We start from the raw sequence: 16,478 nt of genomic DNA on the forward strand, positions 1-16,478 counted from the left end.
CGCGAGGGAAAAGGTTATAATAAGGGCGCGGGGGAAAGGGTTATAATAAGGGCGCAAGGGAAAGAGTTATAATAAGGGCGCAAGGGAAAGAGTTATAATAAGGGCGCGGGGGAAAGGGTTATAATAAGGGCGCGAGGGAAAGAGTTATAATAAGGGCGCGAGGGAAAGGGTTATAATAAGGGCGCGAGGGAAAAGGTTATAATAAGGGCGCGAGGGAAAGGGTTATAATAAGGGCGCGAGGGAAAGGGTTATAATAAGGGCGCGGGGGAAAGGGTTATAATAAGGGCGCGGGGGAAAGGGTTATAATAAGGGCGCGGGGGAAAGGGTTATAATAAGGGCGCAAGGGAAAGAGTTATAATAAGGGCGCGGGGGAAAGGGTTATAATAAGGGAGCGAGGGAAAGGGTTATAATAAGGGAGCGAGGGAAAGGGTTATAATAAGGGAGCGAGGGAAAGGGTTATAATAAGGGAGCGAGGGAAAGGGTTATAATAAGGGCGCGAGGGAAAAGGTTATAATAAGGACGCGAGGGAAAGGGTTATAATAAGGGAGCGAGGGAAAAGGTTATAATAAGGACGCGAGGGAAAGGGTTATAATAAGGGCGCGAGGGAAAAGGTTATAATAAGGACGTGAGGGAAAGGGTTATAAGGGAGCGAGGGAAAGGGTTATAATAAGGGCGCGAGGGAAAGGGTTATAATAAGGGCGCGAGGGAAAGGGTTATAAGGGCGCGAGGGAAAGGGTTATAAGGGCGCGAGGGAAAGGGTTATAAGGGCGCGAGGGAAAGGGTTATAATAAGGGCGCGAGGGAAAGGGTTATAATAAGGGCGCGAGGGAAAGGGTTATAATAAGGGCGCGAGGGAAAAGGTTATAAGGGCGCGGTGGAAGGGGTTATAATAAGGGCGCGACGGAAGGGGTTGTAAAAAAGGGAGCGGCGTAAGGGGTTATAATAAGGGCGCGGGGAAGGGGTTATAATAATGGCGCGGGGGAGGGGGTTATAATAAGGGTGCGGGGGAAGGGGTTATAATGAGGATGCAGCAGATAAGGTTCTCAGTGACAAAGGGGAGACACATGAGAAAAGTTGTGCCAGCAGCACTGGGGGCGTATCCTGCGCACAAGGCTGAGTGTGCACGCCCCCAATGCACTCGCAGGCTGCTTTGCATACACCTTACACCTCGCCTTCTCACATCGGATTACTACATGGCCGGGACTTTTTTCTTACACCACGCCCCATACAGCCATAGTTGGCACATTTGTCCTGTCAGGTTCCCTTCACAGAGCACCACACGGTGAGAAGTGGCGCAGAGAAGCGCATGGAGCCTCCTCGGTGCGCTGTGTGGCCGCCCATGTAAGGCTACGTTCACATTAGCGTTACGCTAATGTGCGTCGCTGTTGCGTCGGCGACGCAGCGGCGACGCGCCCCTATGTTTAACATAGGGGACGCGTGCGTTTTTTTGGTTGCGTTTTTCGACATGTGCGTCATTTTCGACGCTAGCGTCGGACGCACGAAAATGCAACAAGTTGCATTTTTCGTGCGTCCTTTTTTTGTCAAAAAACGACGCACGCGTCGCAAAACGCAGCGTTTTTGCGCGCGTTTTTGGTGCGTCGCACGTAGCGTCGCCGTTGCGTCGCCGACGCATCGGCGCGCAACGCTAATGTGAACGTAGCCTAACGCTATCGTGTCCCAGCGCACCTCATTTTCTCTGACATCGGAACAACCCCGTTTTTATACCAACTCTCCACACAAAGAATGCTGCTGGCGACGTGGATGTCACCTGACCGTCATGTGTTACGCAGCCGACTGACAGGAAGAGACAGCTGTTACGGAGCATGTGACAGTGGGCGTGTCCCGGCCGCCATTGTGCCGAGTCCACGCCCCCGTCGCGCAGACAGTTGAGAGTTCCAGGTGCTGCAGGAAGCTGCCGCGGTGAGAGCCGGCTGTCCGGGACCGTTACTGTCGCAGCTGTTGGAGACCCTGCCGGTGACGCAGCAGGGCGGTGCTGTGTGCTTCTCTGGTTGTCCGCGCTTTTCCCTCCCCGGAGAGGTGGCGACCTGACGTCACTAATGAACAGCCTGACTCAGGTAGGACGGGAGGCCGCCGTCCGTGTTCCGGTGCGAGCTCTGTTCCGTCCCGCGCTCACTAACTTCCTGCCTTCTGCCGTTACAGAAAATGTCGGGCCTGCAGCTGAACTTCAGTCCGTTAAAGGAGCCGCTGGGCTTCATCAAGGTGCTGGAGTGGGTGAGTGAGAGCTGCCGGGACACGGGCGCACCCTGTGCGGTGACAGGAGGCCCCACCGGGTGTGCCAAGCCGGGGAGGGGCCGCCGTCACAGGCCGGAGCCGGCGTCTGCCGCATGGGCACCGGCCAGCGCATGCCCACTGGGATGGATAGGGGCTCTGTCGCCCGGTTCTTGATCCCCTTAGAGCAGCATGATTTATGGGCGGAGACGCTGATTCCAGTCGTGTCACTTACAGAGCTGCTTGCTGTAATTTGATGAAAATCTGTGTTTTTAGCTGCTGCAGATCTACCAGTAGGGTTGAGCGAAACGGGTCGTTCATTTTCAAAAGTCACCGACTTTTGGCAAAGTCGGGTTTCATGAAACCCGATCCGACCCCTGTGCGGGGTCGGCCATGCGGTACGCGACTTTCGCGCCAAAGTCGCGTTTCAATGACGCGAAAAGCGCCATTTCTCAGCCAATGAAGGTAAACGCAGAGTGTGGGCAGCGTGATGACATAGGTCCTGGTCCCCACCATCTTAGAGAAGGGCATTGCAGTGATTGGCTTGCTGTCTGCGGCGTCACAGGGGCTATAAAGGGGAGTTCCCGCCGACCGCCATGTTACTGCTGCTGATCTGAGCTTAGGGAGAGGTTGCTGCCGCTTCGTCAGAAGCAGGGATAGCGTTAGGCAGGGTCCATTAACCACCAAACCGCTTGTGCTGTAGCGATTTCCACTGCCCAACACCACCTTCGGTGTGCAGGGACAGTGGAAGCTACATTTTTTTTTTTTTCTCAGCGCTGTAGCTCATTGGGCTGCCCTAGAAGGCTCCCTGATAGCTGCATTGCTGTGTGTACGCCGCTGTGCAAACTAACTGCTTTTTTCAAAGCACAAATCCTCTTGTTCCTTCCTTTCTGCACAGCTATCTTTTTTGTTTGTCCACACTTTTTATTTAATTTGTGCATCAGTCCACTCCTTATTGCTGCCTGCCATACCTGGCTGAGATTACTGCAGGGAGATAGTAATTGAAGGACACTCCCTGTTTTTTTGTTTTTTTTTTTGTGGGAGATTAAGATTGGCATTTCTGCTAGAGTGCCATCCCTGTCTGTGTCATCTCTCACTCAGTGGGCCATAGAAAGCCTATTTATTTTTTTGCTTGATTTGGGTTCTAAATTCTACCTGAAAAAATCAATAAATCAATCAGTGGGAGATTAATATTGGCCTTTGGGCTTGTGTGCCAGTCCTAAGCGTGCCATCTCTCTCTGTCTCTCAGATAGTGGGCCATAGAAAGCCTATTTATTATTTTTTTTATTGGGTTTATAAATTTTCCCTGGAACAAAAAAAAAAAAGTGGGAGATAAATATTGGCCTCTGGGCTTGTGTGCCAGTCCTGAGCGTGCCATCTCTCTCACAAATAGTGGGCCATAGAAAGCCTATTTATTATTTTTTTTATTGGGTTTATAAATTTTCCCTGGAACAAAAAAAAAAAAGTGGGAGATAAATATTGCCCTTTCTGCTTGTGTGCCAGTCTTGACTCCTGGGTGTGCCATCTCTCTCTCTCTCTCTCTCTCCAATTGTGGGCCATAGAAAGCCTATTATTTTTTTAGCTTGATTTGGGTTCCAAAATCTACCTGAAAAAATCACTACATCAATCAGTGGGAGATAAATATTGGCCTCTGGGCTTGTGTGCCACTCCTGACTCCTGTGTGCGTCATCTCACTCAGTGGGCCATAGAAAGCCTTTTTTTGTTTTATTTGTTTTCTAAATTCTCCCTGAAAAAATCATTTTATTTTATTTGGTTTCTAAATTCTTCCTGAAAAAATCATTTTATTCTATTATTTTTTTTCCCTAAAGTCTCCCTTAAAAAAAAAAAAAAAATCAAATCAGTGGGAGATTAATATTTACATTTGTGCTTCAGTGACAGTCCTGCGTGTGTGGCATCTCTCTCATTTGTTGCCACCAACAACAGAGTGTGTAACATTGTGCCTGATTTTCGTTGTGGTGTCACTCACCTGTAAAGGGGTAGGTAAATCATACTGAAGTTATAGCTCACCGTGTAATTTGTGTGACAGCAACAAATACCGTTAGTTTGTTTACGTTTTTAAAACAATGAGGAAGTATGGTGGAAGAGGTCGTGGCCGGGGGCGTTCATTGTCAGCTGGTAATGAGGGTAGTGGTAGTGGTGGAGCATCAGCTGGTCGTGGGAAAAAAAATATTGCACCTAAGTCTGGAGCTGTGGAGCCAGGTTCGTCGTCCGGCTACACAAGGCCTCAAACGCTCCCTTTTCTGGGAGTAGGAAAACCGCTTTTAAAGCCGGAGCAGCAAGAGCAAGTTTTGGCTTATCTTGCTGACTCAGCCTCTAGCTCTTTTGCCTCCTCTCGTGAAACTGGTAAATGTCAAAGCAGCGCGTCGTTAGTGGATGTTCACGGTCAGGGACAAGTCGCTTCCTAGTCCTCTTCAGCAAAAACAACAACAGAGAAGAATGCAGCAGGCGACACAACGGGTTACTCCATGGAGCTCTTTACACATACCGTCCCTGGCTTAGAAAGTGAAGCAGTTAACAGTCCATGCCCATTACAAGTTGAATCTGACATGGAGTGCACTGATGCACAGCCACAGCCAGACTACTATGCTGGTCCTTTGACTCAGACCACAACATTGCCCTTGCAGGGTGCTGATCAAGAATCAGACCCTGATGAGACTATGTTGCCCCATCACGAACGCTATACCACCGACCGACACGGTGACACAGACGAAGTTGCACACGAGCTACTAGAAGAGGTAATAGATGACCCAGTTCTTGACCCCGATTGGCAGCCATTGGGGGAACAGGGTGCAGGCGGCAGCAGTTCTGAAGCGGAGGAGGAGGGGCCGCAGCAGGCATCAACATCGCAACAGGTTCCATCTGCCGGGCCCGTATCTTGCCCAAAACGCGTGGCAAAGCCAAAACCTGTTGGAGGACAGCGTGGCCATCCGGTTAAAGCTCAGTCTGCAATGCCTGAAAAGGTATCCGATGCTAGAAAGAGTGCAGTCTGGCATTTTTTTAAACAACATCCAATTGATCAGCGCAAAGTCATCTGTCAAAAATGTTCAACTACCTTAAGCAGAGGACAGAATCTGAAAAGTCTCAATACATGTTGCATGCATAGACATTTAACCACCATGCATTTGCAAGCCTGGACTAACTACCAAACGTCCCTTAAGGTTGTAGCACCCTCGGCCAATGAAGCTAGTCAGCAACGCAACATTCCTTCCGGCAGTGTAGGGCCACCATTTTCCGCACCACCTGCACTATCTGTGCAGGTTTCTTTGCCAGGCCAAAGCAGTCAGGGAATCACCAGTTTCGTAGTAGGAAACACTGCATCTAGGGCACCGGCGGCAACAATACCATCTCTCACCGTCTCTCAGTCTGCCATGTCCACCGGCACCCCCGCTAGTTCCACGATCTCCAGCTCTCCAGTCCAGCTCACCCTACATGAGACTATGGTTAGAAAAAGGAAGTACTTAGCCTCGCATCCGCGTACACAGGGTTTGAACGCACACATAGCTAGACGAATCTCGTTAGAGATGATGCCCTACCGGTTAGTTGAAAGCGAAGCTTTCAAAGCCCTGATGGACTACGCTGTACCACGCTACGAGCTACCCAGTCGACACTTTTTTTCCAGAAAAGCCATCCCAGCCCTCCACCAGCATGTTAAAGAGCGCATCGTCCATGCACTCAGGCAATCTGTGAGCACAAAGGTGCACCTGACAACATATGCATGGACCAGTAGGCATGGCCAGGGACGTTACGTGTCCATCACGGCACACTGGGTAAATGTGGTGGATGCAGGGTCCACAGGGGACAGCAAGTTTGGGACAGTTCTGCCTAGCCCACGGTCTAGGAAACAATTGGCTGTAGCCGTTCGCACCCCCTCCTCCTCCTCTTCGTCCTCCTGCAGAAGCGAGAGCTCGTCCACAGACCGCAGTCGCACAACCACTCCATCCGCAGCTGCCACTGTTGCACACCAGGTCTCCCATTATGGGGCAGCTACTGGCAAACGTCAGCAGGCTGTATTGGCTATGAAGTGTTTGGGCGACAACAGACACACCGCGGAAGTTCTGTCCGAGTTCTTGCAGAAAGAAACGCAGTCGTGGCTGGGCACTGTAGATCTTGAGGCAGGCAAGGTAGTGAGTGATAACGGAAGGAATTTCATGGCTGCCATCTCCCTTTCCCAACTGAAACACATTCCTTGCCTGGCTCACACCTTAAACCTGGTGGTGCAGTGCTTCCTGAAAAGTTATCTGGGGTTATCCGACCTGCTCCTCAAAGTGCGTGGACTTTGCTCACATATCCGCCGTTCGCCCGTACACTCCAGCCGTATGCAGACCTATCAGCGTTCTTTGAACCTTCCCCAGCATCGCCTAATCATAGACGTTGCAACAAGGTGGAACTCAACACTGCACATGCTTCAGAGACTGTGTGAACAGAGGCGGGCTGTTATGTTTTTGTGGGAGGATACACATACACGGGCAGGCAGTAGGATGGCAGACATGGAGTTGTCAGGTGTGCAGTGGTCGAAGATTCAAGACATGTGTCAAGTCCTTCAGTGTTTTGAGGAATGCACACGGCTGGTTAGTGCAGACAACGCCATAATAAGCATGAGCATCCCCCTAATGCGTCTGCTGATGCAAAGTTTGACGCACATAAAGGATCAGGCGTCTGCAGCTGAGGAAGAGGAAAGCCTTGATGACAGTCAGCCATTGTCTGGCCAGGGCAGTGTACAGGACGAGGTAGCGGGCGAAGAGGAGGAGGAGGACGAGGAGGATGATGGGGATGATTATATTTTTAATGAGGAAGCTTTTCCGGGGCCACTGGAAATTGGTGGCGCGGCAAGGCCGGGTTCTGGTTTTTTGAGGGACACAAGTGACGTGGATTTGCCTGAAACTGCCCCTCAACCAAGCACAACCGCAGATTTGAGAACTGGAACTTTGGCCCACATGGCGGATTATGCCTTACGTATCCTCAAAAGGGACACACGCATAACTAAAATGATGAATGATGACGATTACTGGTTGGCCTGCCTCCTTGATCCTCGCTATAAAGGCAAATTGCAAAATATAATGCCACATGAGAACTTGGAACAAATATTAGCAACCAAACAATCAACTCTTGTTGACCGTTTGCTTCTGGCATTCCCTGCACACAGCGCCCGTGATCGTTCTCACACGAGCAGCAGGGGCCAGCAGACCAGAGGAGTTAGAGGGGCAGAAATCAGAAGTGGCGTTGGCCAGAGGGGTTTTCTGACCAGGTTGTGGAGTGATTTTGCTATGACCGCAGACAGGACAGGTACTGCAGCATCAATTCAAAGTGACAGGAGACAACATTTGTCCAGTATGGTTACAAACTATTTTTCATCCCTTATCGATGTTCTCCCTCAACCGTCATTCCCATTTGATTACTGGGCATCAAAATTAGACACCTGGCCAGAATTGGCAGAATATGCATTGCAGGAGCTTGCTTGCCCGGCAGCTAGTGTCCTATCAGAAAGAGTATTCAGTGCTGCAGGTTCAATACTAACAGAATAAAGGACTCGTCTGGCTACCCAAAATGTAGATGATCTAACCTTCATTAAAATGAACCACAACTGGATTTCGAAATCTTTTGCCCCACCTTGCCCGGCTGACACCTAGCTTTCCTATGAAAAGGTCTTGCCTGTGGACTATTCTGAATGCCTTTTCCAATCTCGTAATTTTCTGCACCTGATTGTCCAGCATACGACATGTTTACACCTCACTAAATGGCCAAACTCCCCACACGGGGCCGTGGTATCGACAGTTGGCGACAGCACCCGTGAGAGTGCAGTTTGTCTGAAGAGGTGGGTGTGCCCGCTTTTGGTCGACGGCACTGCCACTGGGTCCCTCCTAGTACAATAAAGTGTCTCTGGCGGTGGTGGTGCGCACCCAACGTCAGACACACCGTTGTAATATGAGGGGCCCTGGGCCTGTACCGCCGGCCACAAGACAGTTCCCCCCCCCCCAGCTCAAACAGTGCTCTACCACTTGCAAAAGTATCTCACAGCTCCACCAATGTTTAGTCTATGCGCTGACATCCTTCAATGCCTGCCACTGACAATACCATTGTATTGACATTTTTGTTATGTTAGGCCTTCGATGCCTGCCTGTGGTCACTCCTTCCACTAGGCCTCCACTGACCACACCACTGCTGCCCGTGTACCCCTGGAACCAATTTAAAATTGCCTACAGCCATGTGTTATTATTTTAGGCCTTCGATGCCTGTCTGCGGTCACTCCTTCCACTAGGCCTCCACTGACCACGCCACTGCTGCCCGTGTACCCCTGGAACCAATTTAAAATTGCCTACAGCCATGTGTTATTATTTTAGGCCTTCGATGCCTGTCTGCGGTCACTCCTTCCACTAGTCCTCCACTGACCACACCACTGCTGCCCGTGTACCCCTGGAACCAACATCAGAAAATATAAAAATAAGTATTTTGCTTATAAAAAAGAAAATACTGGAGAGATATCAAATGCAGACATTTTAACATTAAAAACAAACACATACAACAAAAATCTGGTACAGTACTAAAAATGGCCACCAGCTACAATAACTTTCTCCTGCAAGTAGTTAACTGAAAGGTTTTTTCAATTTTAAACACAGATATGGCATCCACCGAGTGTTGTCCTGTCGCGTCGTCTTTATATTATTGCCAAGAAGATGCAAAACAATGAAAATAATAAAATCATTATTTACCAAAAAAATAGAGTAAGTCAAAACCACATTGCAAATAAACATTCATTACAAATAAAGAAGCAGGGCGCGTCCGAGGGTGAGTATATACCTAATAAGAATATAATCACCCTCGGACGCGCCCTGCTTCTTTCCGACAGCCTTCCTTCCTAAGAATCAGCCCTTCCGTGGTGTAGAGAGAGGGTTTGTTACATTCCAAGGTGTTCCCCAGGTTGCCTTTCCTGAGCTTCGATCTTCCGGCTCTCGTTTAGTAGTTGTTGGAAACTACGCTGCATTGGGCCTAAAAATTGGGTATGGGGTGTAGAGAGATGGTGTGTTCCACTCCAAGGTGTTCCCCAGGTTGCCTTTCCTGAGCTTCGATCTTCCGGCTCTCGTTTAGTAGTTGTTGGAAACTACGCTGCATTAGGCCTACAAATTGGGTATGGGGTGTAGAGAGATGGTGTGTTCCACTGTAGAGAGATGGTGTGTTCCACTCCAAGGTGTTCCCCAGGTTTCCTCGCCAATGCTTCGATCATCATGCTCTCGTTTAGTAGTTGTTGGAAACTACGCTGCATTAGGCCTACAAATTGGGTATGGGGTGTAGAGAGATGGTGTGTTCCACTCCAAGGTGTTCCCCAGGTTTCCTCTCCATTGCTTCGATCTTCCGGCTCTCGTTTAGTAGTTGTTGGAAACTACGCTGCATTAGGCCTACAAATTGGGTATGGGGTGTAGAGAGATGGTGTGTTCCACTGTAGAGAGATGGTGTGTTCCACTCCAAGGTGTTCCCCAGGTTTCCTCGCCAATGCTTCGATCATCATGCTCTCGTTTAGTAGTTGTTGGAAACTACGCTGCATTAGGCCTACAAATTGGGTATGGGGTGTAGAGAGATGGTGTGTTCCACTCCAAGGTGTTCCCCAGGTTTCCTCTCCATTGCTTCGATCTTCATGCTCTCGTTTAGTAGTTGTTGGAAACTACGCTGCATTAGGCCTACAAATTGGGTATGGGGTGTAGAGAGATGGTGTGTTACACTCCAAGGTGTTCCCCAGGTTTCCTCTCCATTGCTTCGATCTTCATGCTCTCGTTTAGTAGTTGTTGGAAACTACGCTGCATTGGGCCTACAAATTGGGTATGGGGTGTAGAGAGATGGTGTGTTCCACTCCAAGGTGTTCTTCAGGTTGCCTTTCCTGAGCTTCTATCTTCAGGCTCTCATTAAATTGTGCTTAAACGGAACTGCATTTGGCGTACTAGTTGGTTTGGGGCCTACTATCGGTGTCTGCCGCTCCTTGCTGTTCTGCTGGTTTCCTGTCCTGAAATTCCGTTTTCAGGCGCTCGTTAAGTAGTTGTTAATGTTAGACTGCATTTGGCCTACTAGTTGGGTTGGGGCCTACTATCGGTGTCTGCCACTCCTTGCTGTTCTCCTCCACTGAACAAAGCTGTGCCGCCTGTTTACTACTGTTGCCAATTTTGAACTGCATTTCGACTACTTACTGATTTGGGCCTACTCTCTGTGTCAGCCTCTCATTCCAGTTGTCCTCCACTGCAGTGCCCCCTGATTAGTCCTGTGTTACCAATTTTGAACTGCATTTAGCCCACTTTATTCTTTGGGCCTATATCTGTGTTTCCTCCTCATCCTGCCCATTGCCCAGCCAGTGATAGATGAGTCTGCTGGTACATTGACCCATAACGCAACATTCCCCGTGCACGCTACACAACAACATTGTGACCCTGCTGAAAGTCAGGTTGCTCTTCCCGCATACCATACCACCTTACACGGGGACAAAGAGGAAGGTGCAGATGAAAGTGCAGGTTCCTTCATCAGGTGGGGGGGAGGAATACTAGTTGGCGACGTCACTGGCACAGGGCCTCTCATAGTACGCAAAAGTGTTGCTGCCGGTGGGAGGCGCCCCCGCCGTGCAAACACACCGCTGTACTTTGAGGGGCCCTGTGCCAGTGCCAATGCCAACGAGTGGGCCCCCCCTGCTTGCTCAGGTTCACAGCACTTGCAAAGTTGAAATACTTACCTCTCCGTGACGTGGTCCAGATTTCCTGGGCCCACTAATTACTTGAACCAGCCCTACCCACCACAACTTTAGCCAAATGACCCCCAATTTCAAATGCCTTCCAATTATTATAAGGTAAATTACGCTTGACAAGCTTCATTAAGAAGAATGGATGGTTTTGACATTAAAATGGGCACTCTAGGTGTTTTCCTGGCCCCCACTCACTGCCGACTATGCTGCCCCATTGACTTGCATTGGGTTTCGTGTTTCGGTCGATCCCGACTTTACGTCATAATCGGCCGATTTCACTCGACCCGACTTTTGAGATAGTCGGGTTTCGCGAAACCCGGCTCGACTCTAAAAAGGTCAAGGTCGCTCAACTCTATCTACCAGCTCTCTGAATGTTGATGTCTGTATAGCCCCACCCACACCACTGATTGTCAGCTTTCTGCCTATTTACACTGTGCATAGGCAGAAAGCTGCCAATCAGTGTGGGTGCGTTGTCTGACTACTCGCTAGCAGGTTTTGTACTCCACTAAGGTTCTCTTACTTGTAAAACAGTGATTTTTATCAAGACTAGAGATGGACGGACAACTCAATGTTCAGGTCCGGCCGAACAGGTAAAAAAAAACTTCAGGTACCAGAACAGTACCCGGACCCCATTCACTTGAATAGGGGGCCCAAACATCCACTGTTTAGCACGCTGTCATGTGCAAACACTGCTTCTGATGGGTAGTAAAATCACCGCCAATCAGACAGCCATAGTTCCCAGGCTGACAGCGTGAGCCCACAGTTGTGATTGGAGGTGTAAAGTTTACATCCGGTCACTGGTGATGGCTGATGGGACTACTGCTCCTGTCCCTGCTAATAAAAGTGAGAGCGGGAGCTGCTGATGGGAGAATTGATCAGCCACCGCCACAGCATGGGTTCCTCGTGTTTTTGATAACCATCCAGGCAAAACTCCCAGCTAGGGGCTGCAAACCTCAGCATTAACAAGGCTGGTTATCAAGAATAGAGGGGGTCCCCATGCTAAAAATAGCAGCTCGCAGCCACCCAGAAAAAAGCACCTCTATTAGATGCACCAATTCTGACACTGTGCCCTACTCTTCTCTCTTTCCCTGTAGCAGTGGCAAGTGGGGTTGATGTCACCTTTTGTATTGTCAGGTGACATAAAGCCCACAGGTTAGTAATGGAGAGGCGTCTATAAGACCTATCCATTATTAATCCTATAGTTCTATTGTAAATGGACAGGCAGCAAGAGTAAAGTCTCTTATTTGAAATGAAAAAACACATTTTTCCTTTTTTTTTTTAACTTAAAAATAACGAACACCATAATACTCACCTGACGCCCATTCCATTTAAGTCCTTGTCTCCTGCAATAAAACAAATTAAAAAAAAAAAAAAAATATTATTTATATATATATATATATATATATATATATATATATATATATATATATATATATATATATATATATATATATATATATATATATATATATATATATCTATCTATATATATATATATATATATATATATATATATCTCTCCTCACCTGTCTGCCCTTCTGTCCCACACTGTAATCCATGTCTGGGGATTAATAGTTTTCAACCTAGAAGATGATGCCAAGATGTGAGAATACCATCCCCCAACTGTCTTCTTTAGCTGGACTGGTTGTCAAAAAAAAGGGGGGGTCCCATTGCCATTTTTTAATTGATTTATTTAAATAATTAAAACAGCGTGGGGACCCCTCTATTCTAGCCAACCTTGCTGAAGCTGACAGCTGAGGGTTGCCTGGCTGGTTATCAAAAATACAGGGGAACTCACATTGTTGTTTTTTTTTACTTACAGCGCAGGCACCGATTGATGAATACTCTTATCAGCCGCTCCTGCTCTCACTGTTATTAGTGGCAACAAGCATAGGCTGATGGGAGCTGTAGTCCCGTCAGCCGACACCAATGACTGAAGGTAAACATTATACCTCTGATCACAGCTGCTGGCTCACACGGTCATTGGACAGTGTGGGAATTGTGGCACCCTGACCGGCGGTGATGATTTTACCGCCGCTGTCGTACACATGACAGCATGACAAACACCCAGTGTTTGGGGGGTGAACCCGAACAGTAACATGAACTTCCTGGTGAAATCCTTGTTCAGTGTCGATGCCCAAACAGTAGGGGTTCGGTTCGGTTGCAGAACTTTACTGTTCAGGTTCGCCCATCTCTAATCAAGACTACAGAAAGCAGCCCAGATTCCTTATTAAAGAGGTTCTCTTGGAGTAGAAAAAAAAAAGACCCACTGCAGGTTTTGTAACTTCTTCGTCTCGTGGGGTTGTCTAAACTGTGTAGGAAACGGGCGTCTGGTGCTTTCTGGGTGGGTGAGCTTATTTCATCCGCTACAACTATGTCTACTTAGTCTTTGATTTTTTGGTATCACTCTATATCTGGCATCCTGAGCTAGCATCATGTAATTCCCTGATTTTTATGACTAAGGCTACCGACGCATCCTGTGACAACGCAGCACAACGGGGGCAGCGGATGCAGTTTTAGAACGCATCCGCTGCTCCATTGTGAGTTGTGGGGAGGAGGGGGTGGAGTTCCGGCCGCGTATGCGTGGTCGGAAATGACGGACACGACGCACAAAAAAAGTTACATGTAACTTTTTTTGTTCCGACGGTCCGCCACAACACAACCGTCACACGACGTGTGGCAATACGTCGCTAATGTTAGTCTATGGGGAAAAAACGCATCCTGCAGACAACTTTGCAGGATGCGTTTTTTCTCCAAAACGACGCATTGCGTCGTACGACGCTAGTGTGAAAGTAGCCTTAAACATAATATATTTTATCCTTAGAGGTTGTCCAATATTTTTTTTTTTTTTCATTGCAGACCTATTGTTAGGATAGATCCACAATTTCTGATTGGTCCGGATCCGACACCTGTCCCCTCCGCTGATCACCTGTTTTGTGTCGGCATCCGCCAGCTGGAACTGCTCTTTCTCTGTCCCCCATGACGGCACTACAGAGAGAGGGGATCCGCCCACCAAGGACAGGAAACCTACAGATAAAAAGGTGGTACCTCTCTCCCGCATCAGTTTGGTTTCCTTTCCTTGATGGGAGATCCACAGAAGCCTACCTCGATTCGTCGTGGGATTCCAGGGCCAATTAGTCCGATGCAGGCAACGGGGCTCCCCTTGCCTCAGCTGGTGTGGTGACCCGAGGCACCACCGCTGGGGCTAGTAGGCCTCTAGGGTGCTTGGGGAGAGGTGGCATAGAGCAGTCGTGGCCGCCTCTCCAGGTAAAAAACTCTGCGATGCAGCAGCAATATCCTGGCGGGGGTTCCTCTGGGTAAGGAGACCGTGCCAGTCCCATTACGTGGTAGCCGCCTCCCAAAAGCGTAAGCCTGCACGGCTGGGGCCTCCCGGGAGCTCCTGGGTCCAGCGTACACACGCGCCGCTGCACGGTCCCATCTTGTGGGCGGTCCCACTATGGTGGCGTTCTTGGCGGCTCTGCACATGCGCGAGACCAGATCAAGATTTCGTGCATTGCATTACTGGGGGCAGTCACTGCGCATGCGCGGGCAGTAATTTGCGCGGCCCCTATTATTTAAGGAGTGCAGCCTAAGGTCAAGATGCTTCCGATGGAGCTCGACCAGCACTCCCCCAGTATGAGTGACCTGGAACCGCAGGGATCCCCTATATGTAGATCCTCACCGTCGCAGCTGCCGCAGCAGCAGCCGCCGCAGCAGAAGCAACGGCCACAAAAAATACAAGCCTCTCATCACAAGGAGGCCACCGGCAAAGGACGCTCTGGATCACAGCATAGCAAAGGCTCTAGTCCTGCTGTAGTGGCCCGGGCAGGGTACTGCACATCTGCTTCCTATTGATATGAATAGGAGGCGGATGTGCACTACCCTGCTGCGGCTACTACAAGAAGACGGAGCAGCTCCACAATCGTGCAGTTCCGGATGCTGACACAGAACCGCTGATCGACAGCTGTCTGAACCCAACCGATCCGATGATATAGTGGTAAACAACCTCTTTAATTATTCAGTTGAATTCTTGCTGCTATTTGTACCTCACCCATTTGCTTCTCCTTTGTCTAATGTGCTCATTGTTTTATTTTCTGTCTTAATCTATTTGAATGATATTGTCTGTTTTCTGTGATAAATGTAGGTCCCTCTGTCTTATTAGGTATTGTATTGATAATTCTCTGGGACTTACCACAGTGCCAGCAGTTAAGTTAAGATACCTGTATAACTTGATAATGCAAAGTGTTTTTTTGTTTTTTTTTCTATTCTGTATAGTTTTTTTCAATCTTCTCGTTTGCTACTTGTGGTGGATACAGTGGACAAACTAGTTTAAAACTGTCCTGCAATAAGACTGAAAATCTAACTATCACAGCCTCATTTGGGTATCCTTTTAGGTAAGTAGTATCGGACTGGTATTGTGTGTTTACCAGCTATGATGTGTGCATATAATGCCTTGCAAATGTTCTAGCAACAGCCCCAAGCTAAGGTCTTGTGCACATGGCAGAGCTGTGACAGTGTCCATGGTGGTTAACCGTGTGTGTATGTATGTGTGTATCTATCTTTCTGAAGAGCCCGGCGTTGCCTGGGCATAGTAAATATCTGTGGTTAGTTATAGCGCCTCACTTCTCTCATTTTCCCATCACGTCTTTTTCTCCCTCACATCTTCCCCCCCCCCCCCCCAACACCTGTCATTTTGACCTCACACCTGTCATTTTCCCCTCAGTATGTACCTGTATGTAATCTCCCCTGTATATAGTATATACGTGTCATCTCCTCGTGTGTGTGTGTATAGCATGTACCTGTGTCATCTCCTCGTGTGTGTGTATAGCATGTCATCTCCGTGTGTGTGTGTATAGCATGTACCTGTGTCATCTCCTTGTGTGTGTATAGCATGTACCTGTCATCTCGTGTGTGTGTGTGTATAGCATGTACCTGTCATCTCGTGTGTGTGTGTATAGCATGTACCTGTCATCTCGTGTGTGTATAGCATGTACCTGTCATCTCGTGTGTGTGTGTGTATAGCATGTACCTGTCATCTCGTGTGTGTGTGTGTGTATAGCATGTACCTGTCATCTCGTGTGTGTGTGTGTGTATAGCATGTACCTGTCATCTCGTGTGTGTGTGTATATAGCATGTACCTGTGTCATCTCCTCGTGTGTTTGTGTATATAGCATGTACCTGTGTGTCATCTCCTCGTGTGTTTGTGTATATAGCATGTACCTGTGTGTCATCTCCTCGTGTGTTTGTGTATATAGCATGTACCTGTGTGTCATCTCCTCGTGTGTGTATAGCATGTACCTGTGTGTCATCTCCTCGTGTGTTTGTGTATAGCATGTACCTGTGTATCTCCTCGTGCGTGTGTATAGCATGTACTTGTGTCATCTCCTCGTGTGTTTGTGTATATAGCATGTACCCGTGTCATCTCCTCGTGTGTTTGTGTATATAGCATGTACGTGTGTCATCTCCTCGTGTGTTTGTGTATATAGCATGTACCTGTCATCTCCTCGTGTGTGTGT

General features: G+C 48.5%; 1 protein-coding gene across 1 annotated transcript in view; it reads left to right on the forward strand.

The window, feature by feature from the left end:
* Window positions 1-1,838: 1,838 nt before the first annotated feature.
* The window catches only part of SYPL1 (synaptophysin like 1), a 34,520-nt gene continuing 19,880 nt past the window's right edge, over window positions 1,839-16,478 (forward strand). Inside the window, exons 1-3 of the mRNA XM_069765081.1 lie at window positions 1,839-2,074; window positions 2,160-2,231; window positions 15,238-15,356. Of these exons, the coding sequence (XP_069621182.1) occupies window positions 2,057-2,074; window positions 2,160-2,231; window positions 15,238-15,356 (209 nt within the window). The 5' untranslated portion in view covers window positions 1,839-2,056. The remainder of the gene's footprint in view (window positions 2,075-2,159; window positions 2,232-15,237; window positions 15,357-16,478) is intronic.

Source organism: Ranitomeya imitator, chromosome 4, assembly GCF_032444005.1.
Source record: "Ranitomeya imitator isolate aRanImi1 chromosome 4, aRanImi1.pri, whole genome shotgun sequence".
NCBI classification, from domain to species: Eukaryota; Metazoa; Chordata; class Amphibia; order Anura; family Dendrobatidae; genus Ranitomeya; species Ranitomeya imitator.